Source organism: Chiloscyllium plagiosum, chromosome 15 (assembly GCF_004010195.1).
Source record: "Chiloscyllium plagiosum isolate BGI_BamShark_2017 chromosome 15, ASM401019v2, whole genome shotgun sequence".
NCBI classification, from domain to species: Eukaryota; Metazoa; Chordata; class Chondrichthyes; order Orectolobiformes; family Hemiscylliidae; genus Chiloscyllium; species Chiloscyllium plagiosum.
In genome coordinates, this window is record NC_057724.1 from 4,658,857 (window position 1) to 4,673,185 (window position 14,329).

The following is a 14,329-nucleotide window of genomic DNA, read 5'->3' on the forward strand; positions in this document are numbered from 1 at the left end:
CTGTATTTTGGAATCTGGATGCTGGAACTGTTCAGAAGTGATTGAGGTGGGTCCATTAACAACATTTAAAGGACATTTGGACAAATATATGGAGAAGAAAAGATTAGAAGGGTACAAGTTAAAAGCTTAAGTACATTTAGAACTTATCTTGAGCATCAGGGGCCTCCATTTTTACAGCAGGAGTGAGGACCAGAGGGCTGCTGGGAAGGTAAATCTAGCATTTAAAAACTTACCTGGTGAATAGGCAGAGCGCATGCTGAGCAGGAGCAGATGCCGGATGGCTGGGCAAGTAAGGTAATATATTTGGGTGGTTGCTTTACCAGAAACATGACTTAGATAGTGTCACCCACTCATCCTCCTCCTCTAACCAAAAAAAAGAGTTCTGTGAGCTGGATTGGAAATTTACTAGTTTTAATTATTTTTCTCTCTAATAGTTGGGAACCAATGGTAGCAGAGTCATCCTGGGAATCCTCCTGGAAGGCTGTCCCCACAGGTTTCGTCTTCCTCCGGGCTTTCCCTTTAGAAGAATACACAGGGGATAAGTTTGCTCTTCTCCCACCCTACTGGTGTCCCTAACTGAGGTAATAACTATGTGTCCAAAATTCCTGCGGTGGCTGAGGGGAAGCTGCAAGGGTAGAGGACAATGGGTGCCAACCTTTAAGGCAGGGCAGTTTCTCCGGAGGTGACCCACCTCCTTGCAGGCATGACACCGCACACCCTCCACCAACCAGAACAGCCAGGAAGCATCAGCCTCGTGCTCAGCGGTGACCACCTCCCAGGCCAGGCAGATGAAAACCTGTCACAGGAAGGAGTAAACGTGTCTCAGACAGGCCTCCTTCAGGCTGACCGGTAATGGCACCACACCAAACCTCCCCTCCCCCTCCCCACCCCGAGCTGGCGAATGTGGTGAAGAAGGAGGTCTGATGGAACGAAAGGCCATCTCAGCAACTACCTCCACAGGGCTGACAGACGAGAACGTCCCACCGATAGTAAGCCCTTTCTCCAGGGGGTAGTACACCACCTGCTCAGTCTTCAGAAAGGGACCTAAGAGACAACGTTTTCACACAGAGGGTGGTGTATGCATGGAATGAGCTACCAGAGGAAGTGGTGGAGGCTGGTACAATTGTAGCATTTAAAGGCCTTCTGGATGGGTGCATGTACAGGACTTCCGGCATGTGGGGGGGCCAGGTCAGCATAAAGCTGTCTGAGGCAGCTTCTATGGGGGGAGTTTTAGAGAAGTATATAACATCATGAGAGGCATGGAGAGGGTGAATGCACTCAGTCTTTTTCCCAGGGTTGTGGAATCGAGGACTAAAGGGCATCAGTTTAAGGTTAAGAGGGGAAGAATAAAAGGGAATCTAAGGGGCAACTTTCTTTTACACAGAGGGTGATACGCATATGGGATGAGCTGCCAATGGAATTGATTAAGGCAGGTAGATTAACAACATTTAAAGGACATTTGGACAAATACATGGATAGGAAAGGATTAAAAGGTTATTTGGGCCAAGTGCAGGGAAATGGGGTTAGTGTGGGTGGACATTTTGGTTGGCATGGACCATTTTGTGGCAAAGGGCCTGTCTCGGTGCTGTGGGATTCAATGACTCTGACTCTAGTTCCACCTTACAGTACATCTGCAGTTTACCCACAACTAGTGGAGTGCCAACTACCCCTGCCAAGGCAGCTGCACATCCCTCAATGGTCATGTGAGGGTGTATGTAGCATTTCACCTCAAGCTGTTTTCTTAAATAAGTATAGGGCAAAAAGGACCCAGCAGTGGAGGGACACAGAGGATGCAACCACCCCCGTGTAGGAATGACTGGGCCCCACCCCGGATGTTGTTTTAGAGGACCTCACAGTCGCTATCACCACCCACTCCACCCCCCCAAACCAGGAACAACACCTCCCTTCACACAAATAGTACATAAAAGAAACTGAGGGAGTCCCGTTTGGCCTTGCCTGCCGGTCAGGCCAACTCAGACAGCCATGTCCTGATCTGCCACTCTGCCCACAGGATAAAAACAATAGTTCCCCAATGCTCAGAGGCAATAGTCACGAGCAGCAAATAGGCCACAGTCTCAAAGTAGTAAGGAGGAAACGGCCCAGGTTCTGATCAGTTCCAGGCTGCAGACTCCAGAATACACAGTCATTCACTACACATGCTTAGGCCCCAAGCAATTAGCATCCAGGCCTGAATCCCCCACTTGAAGAAGTCATCCAGCCTCCTCCTAGACACAAGTTTTTCCTCACCACCTTTCTTAAACAATGGTAGTATATTAGCCATCCTCCAGCTTTCCGGCACCTCACCCATGGCTATCACTGATACAATTATCTCAGCAAGTGTCCCAACAATCACTTTCCTAGCTTCCCACAAATTTCTAGGAAAAATCTGATCAGGTCCTGGAGATTAATCCATCTTGATACATTTTAAGTCGTCCAGTGCTGCGACCTCTGAAACATGGACCTGTTCAAGCTATCACTATTCTTTAAATTCTCTGGTTTCCATGTTTTTCTCCACAGTAAATACTGATGTGATATACTCGTTTAGTATCTCATCCACCTCCTGTGGTTCCACAGATAGATGGCCTTGCTAACCTTTAAGGGGACCTATTCTCACCCTAGCAACTCTTTTGCTCTTACCACATCTATTGAATCTCTTAGAATTTTCCTTAACTCTATTTGCCAAAGTTATCTTATGTCCCCTTTTTGGCCTCCTGATTGCCCTCTTGACTATACTCATACTGTCGACAGATTCACTCAATCCCAGCTGACTACACCTGCCATTAACCTCCTTTTTCTTGACCAAAACCTCAATTTCTCTAATCATCAAGCATTGCCTACATCTACCAGCTCTAACCTTCACGCGAACAGGAACACGTTGCCTCTGTACTCCCATTATCCCAATTTTGAAGGTCTCCCATTTTCCAACCATCCCTTTACCGACAAATAGCCTCTCCCAATCACCTTTTGAAAGTGTTTGCTTAATAATGTAAAACTTGGCCTTACTCCAATTTAGAACTTTAACTTTTAGATCAGATCTATTCTTTTCCATAACTATTTTAAAACTTGAATTCTAGTCACGGGCCTCAAAGTGCTCCCCCACTAACACCTCAGTCACTTGCCTTGCCTTATTTCTCAGAAGAAGGTACATCCACAGGCTGTAAAGAGAATCTTTCTTGTACGCACATAACAAATTCCACTTGATACAAATCCTTAACACTCTGACAGTCCCAGTCTATGTTTGGAAAGTTAACATCCCCTACCACTGCAACCCTATCATTCTTACAGATAACTGACACCTCCTTACAAATTTGCTTCTCCATTTCCCATTGACTATTGAGAGCTTATAGGTAAAAACAATGACTGCAGATGCTGGAAACCAGATTCTGGATCAGTGGTGCTGGAAGAGCACAGCAATTCAGGCAGCATCCGAGGACAGGCAAAATCGACGTTTCGGGCAAAAGCCCTTCATCAGGAATAAAGGCAGAGAGCCTGAAGCATGGAGAGATAAGCTAGAGGAGGGTGGGGGTGGGGAGAGAGTGGCATAGAGCTTATAGTAGAGTCCCAAAAAGGAGATCATCGCTTTCTTATTTCTCAGTTCCATGAAATAACTTTGCTGGACATAATCCTAGGAATATCCTCCCTACATACAGCCATAATGATATCCCTTATCAAAAACGCCACTTACCCACCTTTCTTGCCCTCACCCCCCCATTCTTGCCCTCACCCCCCACTCCCCCCCTTCTCTCCTTCCTATAGAATCTATATTTTGGAACTTTAAGCTGCCAGTCCTGCTCTTCTCAGAGCCACATTTCTGTAATTGCTATGATATCCCAGTCCCATGTTCCCAACTATACCATAAATTTATCTGCCAGACCTGTCAGGCCTCTTACATTGAAATAAATGCAGTTTAAGTTATTGGTCTTACCTCATTTTCTGCTTTGATCTTGTCTATCTTGACTTAATCCTCAGCGCCAGGGAAACAGGTTCGATTCCAGCATTGGGCGACTGTCTGTATGGAATTTGCACGTTCTCCCCATGTCTGCGTGGGTTTCCTCCGGGTGCTTTGGTTTCCTCCCACAATCCAAACGTGTGCTGGTTAGGGTGAATTGGCCATGCTAAATTGCCCGTAGTGTTCATGGATGTGTAGGTTAGGTGCATTAGTCAGGGGTAAATATAGGATAGGGGAATGGATCTGAGTGAGTTACTCTTCGGAGGGCCGGTGTGGACTTGCTGGGCTGAAAGGCCTGTTTCCATACTGTAGGGATTCTATGACTCAATTGTACCAGTCTCAGACTTATCTCTTTTCTCATTATCTCTTTGCGTATCCCCCACCCCTAATACTTTAATGCCTTCTGAGCATCACTAGCAAATCTCCTTGCAAGGAGATTGGTCCCCTTCCAATTCAGGTGCAACTCCTCCTTCTTATACAGGTCACTTCTACCTCAGAAGAGATTCCAATGATCCAAAAATATGAATTCCTGTCCTCTGCACCAGCTCCTCAGCCATGCACTCATCTGCCCTATCCTCCTATTCCTACCCTCACCAGCATGTAGCACCTGGAATAATCCAGATATTACTACCCTCAAGGACCTTTTTTTAACTTCCTGCCTAATTTCCTATATTGCCTTTTCAAAACCTCGTCCCTTTGCCTTCTTATGTTTTGGTACCAATGTGTACAATGACCTGCTGCTGGTCCCCCTCCCCTTTGAGAACATTCTGCACTATCTCCAAGATATTCTTGATCCTGGCACCAGGGAGGCAACACACCATTCTGATGTCTCGCTGCCGATCACAGAAACATTTGTCTGTGCCTCTAACTAGAGAGTTCCCTATCACAATCGATCACTTGGAACCTAATGTACCCCTCGTTATAGTAGAGCCAGTCTCAGTACCAGAAACCTGGCTGCCAGTGCTTACGTTCCCCTGAGAGTCCACCACCCTCTACATTTCCCAAAACTGCAAACTTGTTTGAGATAGGGATAGCAATCAGAGATTCCTGCACTTGCTGCCCACCACACCTATCTTTCCTAGAGGTAACCCATCTACCTGACTCCTAGTACTTGTTCTGGAAATTTTAACATTTGCAGAGGCCATGCCTCACCTACATCCCTTTTATCTCTTTCCATAATTTTCCATCCAAATAAATCCAGCCACACCCCACCCCACTACTTAGTTTAAAGCCCATCCACACTCCTAGTTATATGATTCACAAAGACTCTAGTCCCAGACACAGTAAGGTGGAGCTGCTCTCGAGCAAACAGAAATCCAGCATCATTACAGAGATATCTGCCAAAACAGTGTTTGTTCAGTTTCTTTTTCTGGACATGTTTGTTTCATGCTGTTGTAAGATGTTGTAAGTCCTTCTGCTTTATCCAGATGGTTGCTATTTATCCATATTGTAAGTGATGTGAATTGTCTGCTTGACCATAGCAGTATGAAAGCTGCTCTATGCCCGCCCTATCTCTACGCTCTCATACACACACTGCCTAGGGCTTCCTACTGAACCCTCTTTTCCCTTCCTTGTACACTCTTCCATGCCCTTTGACTCTCATTCTCTGTAAAATAAACATAGACTAAGGGATTGTTTGAGTTAACTAGGAATTCGAATTCTACAGCTAGAACTGCTGAAGCCAGCATCCTCTCAACAACAGCTTGAGTGTTAGCAGTGTCTTGAGTGTATTAATATATGCAAAGCTGTTTTACAGGACCATTATCAAATAACATTTAACACTGAGTCTTATGAGATATTGGGACAGAGAACCAAAAGCATGGACAAAGAGGTGGGATTTGAAGCAACATCTTGTAAGAAGAAATGAGGAAAAACTTTAGGGAGGCAATTCCACAGCTTTTGACTCAGACAGGCTGCCAATATTAGAATAATAAAATTTGGAGTTATCAAGGAGACCAGATTTTGAGTGTTGAGATCTCCAATGAGTTCTGGAGCTGGAGGAGATTCAAGACAAGCCGAAATGAGACAAAACATAAATTTGAAAACTCTGACAATTTGCAACATCAAAAGTATTGCTAGTCCAGAATCCAGTGTTGGCCAGTGAGCCTAGTTGATGAGCAACGGGAGTTGTCAATTTGGAAATGAGCAATATTTTAGCTGAGTTATGGGTTTACAGAATTTAAGCTGCGGGGTGGGAGTGGGGGTGTGGTGTGTTTACCCAGGAGAGCAGTGGAATGGTCAAAACTAGAGCTAACATGGGCAAGGGTTTCAGCAGATGAGATGAAGTAGGGATCGAAATATAAGAATAAAAATTTTAGAAACATTTTAAGAATGCAAATTTTACAGAAGGAGATGTAGTCAGTCTTGGTGGTGATGAATTATAATTGAAAACTTTTATAATGAAGGAAGAATGTAGAATTCTGAGCAGTCAATTTCAAACTATGATGGTGAGGGGGCTGCATTTGATTAGATAATTAAGTTTGTGGCAGGGACTGAGAAAATAATCAGCCTTATCAATATTTAGATAAAACTTGCTCCTTCTGAACTGGATGTCAATACAATGTGAGACAAATGGTCTGTGGAGAGGTGGAGCTAGTTGTTATCGTATGGAGCCTGATAGGTTTTTGGTTGATTTTGTTGAGGAGCAGCCTATATGTAGAAATGGACATGGATGGATCCTTAAGGAAAAAGAAGCCATAAGGAACATAGGTCACTCATAACTTGTCAAGCCAGCTCCACCATTCAATTAAATTGTAGATGATCAACCACATCAATGCCACGTTCCCATATTCTCCATATCTATTGATATCATTAGTTTCCACAAATTCAATTAATGTTCACTGACTGAGCCTCCACTCTAGGGTAGAGAATTCCAAAGGTTCAGACCTTCTGAATAAAGAACTTTCTCCTCAGCTCAGTCTTAAATGATCTTCCCATTATCCTGAGATTGGATTCACTGGTTTTAGATTCACCACCCAGGGGAAATATTGACATCCACCTGTCATTCTCTGTAAGAATGTTGTAAATTTCAATGAGATACACTTGATTCTTCAAGATTCAATGCAATACTGATCCAGTCTCCTTGAAAGGATTTCCAACATCCCAAGGATTAATCTTATGCTGCATTCCTTCTCTGGCAAGTTTGTCTATCATTGGATAAGGGGATCACTAGAGTATACAACACTCCAGTTTGAGTCTCACTAAAGCTATCTACATCTGCAGCAACTCATCTTACTCTCATACTGCACTCTCATTCTCTGTCAATGGAGGTCAACATATTGTTTGCCTTCTGACTTCATTTGTACACTTGCATTATGATTTTGGTGCTCATAAACAAAGACATGCAGCCCTTTTGGATACTTTTCACTTCCCAATTTCTCATCTTTCAAGAAAAACATTTAGATCTCTGTTCTTTGTACAAAAAGTGAATAACTTCACACTTTATGTTCCAACTGCTCTGTTCTAGGTTATTCACTTGGCCTGTCCAATTCTTTTGAATTCTTTGTGTGCTCCTCTCAATTTGGTTTGCTGTCATCAGCAAATTGGCAACATTATAATCGGTCCCCATATCCAAATCATTTATACAGATTGTGAAGAGCTGTGGGCCTAATGTTGATCACTGCGACACTCTGCTAGTAACAGGCTGCCATCCTGAAAATAATCCATTTATTTCTGCTCTTTGCTTTCTGTCTGTTAACCAATTCTTCACTCTGATTAGCATAGTTTGTTGGAGAATATGATGTTAGAGTGAGTAAATGGAGTTTAGGTATAGCTAAGCCATTCAAGATGTCGGGTTGAGGGATTAAATGGGATATCCATGTTTCTAATGTTCTGTTATGCTCAGACCTCTTGAGGTTTCCTAAATTGTTACAATTCAAGACATGCTCATTGTTTTGGGTGGGGAACAATGAACTGACTCCCCTTCTTTATTAATATAAATGCATCCCTTGATTGTTGCAATAAGGTTAATTTAAAAAACCTATACCATCCCTGTGGATACCTCTCTCCCAGACACAAATGAAATTATCTTTTAAAAGGAGACAATTTAACCAGATCTTGAGTTAACAAAGTGTGAGTTCATTAGTTACTAAGTGCAATAATAAGTAGTAGCACAGCACACACATACAGGTTAGAAATAAGAGGTAAGTCCAAAAAGGTATGTTTAAAAATGACTTGGAGGTGCATGACACACACATGCGCGCTCACCTATATACTCGCACACCCATGCAGACACTGTCACCAACACACCCACTCTCTCGCTCTCTCACACACAGATAAACACACACTCTCCTACATAATCACACACCCATGCAGACTCTCCCTCACAGACAAGCTCTCTCTCATATGCACACACACACTCCTCGCACTCACCGACACACGCACCCTCTCACACACACCCCATCACACTCAGACACACACTTCACCAAGCTTACGCGTGCACACACATACTGTATACCCACACACTCTATCATGTGCATTCACACCCACACACACACTCATGTGCACACTCAATCTGTCACTCCTACATGTGCATACATATAAGTTTATGGATTTTTGCAGAATTATGTTTTGTTTTGCTCAAAAACTGCATTAATCCATGTAAAACTCTGTAAAACTATACAGAGGGTTTCTCAGTCTGACAGAGCATTGGGACACAGACAGAATTTGCACCTATTGTTTAAAAACCTGAACTCGCTTGAGAATGTAGTTTAAAAGAAGTTCTGTGATTTATATATCAAAGAACAGAAACCAGCACATCCCATTAGAAAAGATGAAAGTTTTAATCTAAGATTGTTTACTGTATCATACCTCCATGACACTGGACTCCTTTGGCTATAAATTCTGTGAGCATGATTTTAACCTCCACAACTTTGTGGGCGGCACGGTGGCACAGTGGTTAGTACTGCTGTTTCACAGCGCCAGAGACCCGGGTTCAATTCCCGACTCAGGCGACGGAATGTGTGGCGTTTGCACGTTCTCCCCATGTCTGCATGGGTTTCCTCCGGGTGCTCCGGTTTCCTCCCACAGTCCAAAAATGTGCAGGTCAGGTGAATTGGCTATGCTAAATTGCCCATAGTGTTAGGTAAATGTAGGGTAATGGGTGGGTTGTGGGTCTGTGTGGACTTGTTGGGCCGAAGGGCCTGTTTCCACACTGTAAGTAATCTAATCTAATCTAACTACCTGATGGAAGAGTGGCACTCTGAAAGCTAGTGCTTCCAAATAAACCTGGTGTTTTGTGATTTTTAACTACTTTAAACCACACATTTATGGATTGGAATTGTTCATAAAGTGCAAATAGTTGAACATTGCAGCAGAGGTTCTGGGTAGGGATGCAGGTTGGTTGAGATTCCGATTTTCTAATTCCTCTTCATCATGAATGAATTTCAGCATTCAGTATTGGAGGGAGTCCTTTTGTTATCCTCTTTCATTTGTCTGACTTGCTAGATAGCTAATATCTAACACTGAGTTACAGAGTCTCTTTACCTGAAATACAGTGGTGACTAGGGGATAGTTTTTTTTTTAATTTAGCCTTTGCATCATGCTAATGCTTAAACCCAAATTGCCATATAAGGGTACCACAATCTGCCACTACATAAATTGTTCAGTCTCACTAACATGCTTGAGCAGAAACAAGGTAATGCCTTAGTGGGATTGTCACTGGATTAGTAATCTAGAACCCTGGGTTAATATGGGATATGAGTTTGAATTTCACAATAGGTTGCAAGATCTGAATTCAATAAAAATCTTGAAGGAAAAAGACTAATGGTAACCATGTAAACACTGTTGATTGTCATAAAAACTATTTGATTCACTATTATCCTTTTAGGGAAGGAAATCTGACATCCTTACCTAATCTAGTCTACATGGAACTCTGTTAACATGTATATGTGGTTGACTGCTCACTGCCATCTGGACAATGAGGAACGGACAATAAATGTGGCCTAGCCATTGATGCCCACATTTTGTGAATGAATTTAGAAATGTAGAACTTGAACTGGCTTTTTAACTTTGCCCATGTATATTCTTCAAAGGGGAAGACACTAAATATGCCTGCAGCTAGGGACATAATCTGTAGCTTTTGCTATTCAGTAGGAGGTTTTCAGCTGCTTCCCACCCTATCTCCCCCACTCCATCCCCTATTATCTTTAAGTCACAAAATCTGTTTTGACTTGGTACTTCTCCCTCTGAATTATTGTTGTTTAAAGTGACTTTCATAGCTTTAGGTGTGAGACTTTTGGTCTCTCTCTCTCTCTCTCTCTGTGTATGGCTATTAACTTTTGTTGACTGTATCAAACCTCTTTATGTATACAGTATTTTTTTAAAAATCACATTTTGGAATTGTAAGTTTTTTTCCCAAAACTTCAGGGTTCTCATCCATGGTCATGACATTTACCCCACATGATGAATGAAACAGGATTCATTGCCATTTTTTTACAAAGAGTGGAACCAGAACAAATATATTAAACAATAAACCTACAAACGCTATAGAACTTTCCAACATGTGCACAAGCTCAAGTGGGGAAATATGTTCCTACTGTTTCGTTGTATTAATTTGTATTCCAGCATATAGTTAATTGCCTCCTGAACAGGGGCTAGCTTTTCTGGGCCTAGCCGATAGGAATGTTGCCTTATGGGAGGGGCTTCTCCTATTTCTACATCATGTATAGTTAAGGTAGTGCAGCTTGGCTTATCTCTACTCAAGCCCTTGAATGTGGTGAGTTGTGTGTTGCATCAAGCATATCTTCATCAGGACATTTCCCACTCTTACCATCTGCTATGGAGATGCCAGACTTAACAGGCTAATTATCAACACTGAAAGTACATCATCAGCTTTAAGGTGTTTTAGGCTGTCCTGAAGAAGGCCGATGTGTTCGTTTTTGTTTCTTTGACTTTTTTCTTTCGTTCTTTTTTCTCTCTTTCACTCGCACATTATTCCTTTTTTTTAATGATCATTTGGTAACATCTGATTATTATTTTACTGAAACATACTAGAAGTTAGCAAAATTTGCCAACGAATTTATTAAAGGAGAAGATATTATGGTAATTGTTAAATTCAACCTAGAAGAATGGAAAAGTGAACAGAATTCGGTTCTATGAAGATAAATAAATAATGAAAGCGGGTTCTCTGATTTTTAATGGAATTGCGCTTTGATTTATAGTTGGGGGAGGGAGCATGTTGATGAATTTCCGGCGACTTTGGGATGTGGTTTGGTGGTCGGAACACCGAGTTCCTATCACAATATTCTTAACGAAAATGCAACGTATTTTAGATGTAGTTCGACATTTTAAACGCAGTCGTAGTTTTATTTTCCTTCAGAAACATCGAGGAGTTCCTTCCTGGATGAAAGAGCGTGCTCAACGTCGGTGTAGATGGAGGGGACTTTACCCAGAAGGCCGTGCGCGTGAGACAGTCCCCTATGAACCGAGCGGGCGAAGCAATCCCAGAAGGCGGCGGGGCGTGCATGCGCAGCTGGTTCGCTACCCTCAGCAGATTGTGGGCCGTGGAGGTGGAGGTGAGATAAATGAATAATGAGTAAATGAGGGGGAGGGATTCCTCTGTCTTGTCTTGTATTTCTTCCTCACCCTGTCAGAGACATCCAGACCCATTAGGAAGGTGTTGTGACTTTTTATTCACTCATGGGGTGTGGGGCACTGCTGACTGGGCCAGCAACTAATGCCCATCTCCAGCTGCCCTTGAGAAGGTGGTGATGGTGATGGTGATGGTGGTGGTGGTGGTGGTGGTGCTGGTGAGCTGCCTTCTTGAACCGCTGCAGTCCCTGTGCTGTAGGTAGACCCACAATGCCAATAAGGAGATAATTACAGGATTTTGATGAAGAAACAATCATGTATTTCCAAATCAAGATAGTGAGTGGCTTGGAGGGGAACTTAACAGATGATGGTTTTCCCACATATCTTCTAGCTTGTCCTTAGATGGTAGTTTGAACTTGGGGCCAGGTAGGAAGTTGTGAATATTTAAGGTTGCTGGTCTCTAATGTCTTTCTTTTTAACTTGCAGGCTGTCTATTCTACACATTTATTGTTAATCTTCTATCTTGGTTTCAAAGTGCTAGCCAAATCTCATTCACAGATGCCTCCCTATCTCTGTCACCTCCTGCAGCCTCCAAGATATCTGCTCTGTTGTATTTCTGGTCTTTTGAGCACCCCCCCCCACCATTTCCATCAGTTGATAAGTTGCAGGTGTGCATTTGGCTGTTCAGGCCCATTCACCTAATATGGTTTTTGTCCTTCCAAAACTAGCAATGAGCATCTTACTGAGTACCTCCAAGTTCATTCAATAACAAACTGTATCAAACTTGGGAATTCCCTTTTGAAACTCTTCCATCCCTTCCTATTTTCAACATCTTGCACTTTGTCCAATACATGTGTTACATTATGATTCACACATGTATTGGGACATAATTTTTAACCGTTTCACCACATTCCACTGCTTGGAATTTTACACCACACCTTCCTATTTTCAACATCTTGCACTTTGTCCAAGTATTTACTCTCTTAGATTTTAATGTTTTCTTCATTGCCTCAGTTTCAGTTTTTATCTTTTTTTGTGAAACATCTTGGGGTATTGGTAAATATACCACATCAATAGAAATAGTTAGGATGATCAGTTGTGTTAATAGAAGCTATTGGTTGCAGGCATCACACCACGTAGTGTGCCATTAAATTATACATTATTATCAGACGAATATAAAATAAATTGTTTGGTGATTTCTAGTATAGCTTAATCCTTGTATATTGACACCTTAGTTTACAATTTTGGGCATATCAGTTGATTTGAGCATCAATTATAATCACTGATACTTCACTGTTAATGGGTAAAATCCTGGTGATCTCCTGCTAATAGAGCCATGAGTATCCCTCCAACCAATAACTACAGTGGTTCAAGAAGGCAACTCACCGCCATCTTCCCAAGGGAAACTAGAGAAAGACAATAAATACTGGCACAGCCAGTGATGCCCACACCCCATGTATGAGCTACACCTTATGGGCTTCATAGAAGTTTATTAAATCATGGGGGTGTAAATAGGGTGAATTGCCAAGGTCTTTTCCCTGGGGTGGGCAGCCCAAAACTAGAGGGCATAGGTTTAAAGGGAAAGATTTAAAAGTGGCCTAGGGGCAACATTTTCACGGAGAGGGTGGGGTGTATATGAAATGAGCTGCCAGCTGAAGTAGTGAAGACTGGTAAAATTTTAACATCTTAAAAGGCATCTAGATGGGTATATGAGTAGGAATGGTTTAGAGGGTAATGGGCCGAATGCTGACAAACAGGACTAGATTAATTTGGGATATCTGGTCAGAATGGACGAGTTGAACCAGAGAGTCTGTTTCCGTGCTGTACAACTCTATGACTATGACTCTATACGAAGTCCCCAAAAAGTAAATTGGTGTTAAATGAAGGAAGGCCGATCTCTTCCACACATACGTGGAATGCTCAAGTTAGCCTCTCGTATTTTACACTTTAACGTTTGAAAAATGGCTAGAAAAGGCAGTTTCAGGACTTGCAAGCACATTCAAATGAATTTGCATAAGACTACCCTGAGCAGCACTGTGCCATTTTGAAATATCTGCAGACCTCAAGAAAATTGTTTGAGAGAAATGCACCTTGCACCTAGACAGTCATCAAATTATGTATTGGAACAAAAACAAATGACTGGCAGATTTAGCAGGTCTGGAAGCATTTATGGGGAGGAAGTTGTGTTAATGTTTCGAATCCAATGAGTCTTCATCAGAACTGTGGCGGCTATAATTAGAAAAGGCAGTTCCAGGAGTGTGTTTCTGATGAAGAGTCATGACTTGAAACATTAACTCTGCTTTCTCCCCACAGATGCTACCTGAACATAACCAGCAGTTTCTGTTTTTATTTCTGATCTCATCATCTGCAATTCTTGGTTTTATTGGACTATCTGTTGAGTTTAGAGAAAGAAAAGCATTTGAATCCTTTTGCTCAGCTATGAAGAAAGTGGTCATGTCAACCCAGAGTACAGGGTATATCATCGCACGAAACTAAAGGAGAGCGAATAAGATAATTAAGAAAATAACAATTAGATGGCATCGACCTTATGTTTAGGAAGTGTATTGATCATAGGTAAACAAACTGCTGCCACTTTTAACCTTCATAGTTAGACAGAACATTGTAGACCTGTGTGTACAGTATTATGTTGTGCCAAACGTGGCACCAAATTAAACTAATCCCTTCTGCCTGTCCTTAGTCCATAAACCTCCATTCCTTGTATATTCATGTGTTTATCTAAAAGTCCCCTAAATGCTCCTATTGTATCTACCTCCACCACCACCCCACAGGTGGTAGTTACAGACCCCGATCACTCGCTGTGTAAAACCTTGTCCTTCATATCGTCTTTTG

General features: G+C 42.3%; 1 protein-coding gene across 1 annotated transcript in view; it reads left to right on the forward strand.

Annotated features, from left to right (window-relative positions):
* Positions 1 to 14,329, forward strand: part of trmt2b (tRNA methyltransferase 2 homolog B) — a 41,729-nt gene continuing 27,400 nt past the window's right edge. The window contains exons 1-2 of the mRNA XM_043704320.1: positions 1 to 46; positions 11,268 to 11,463. Coding sequence (XP_043560255.1) covers positions 11,292 to 11,463 — 172 coding nt within the window. The 5' untranslated portion in view covers positions 1 to 46; positions 11,268 to 11,291. The remainder of the gene's footprint in view (positions 47 to 11,267; positions 11,464 to 14,329) is intronic.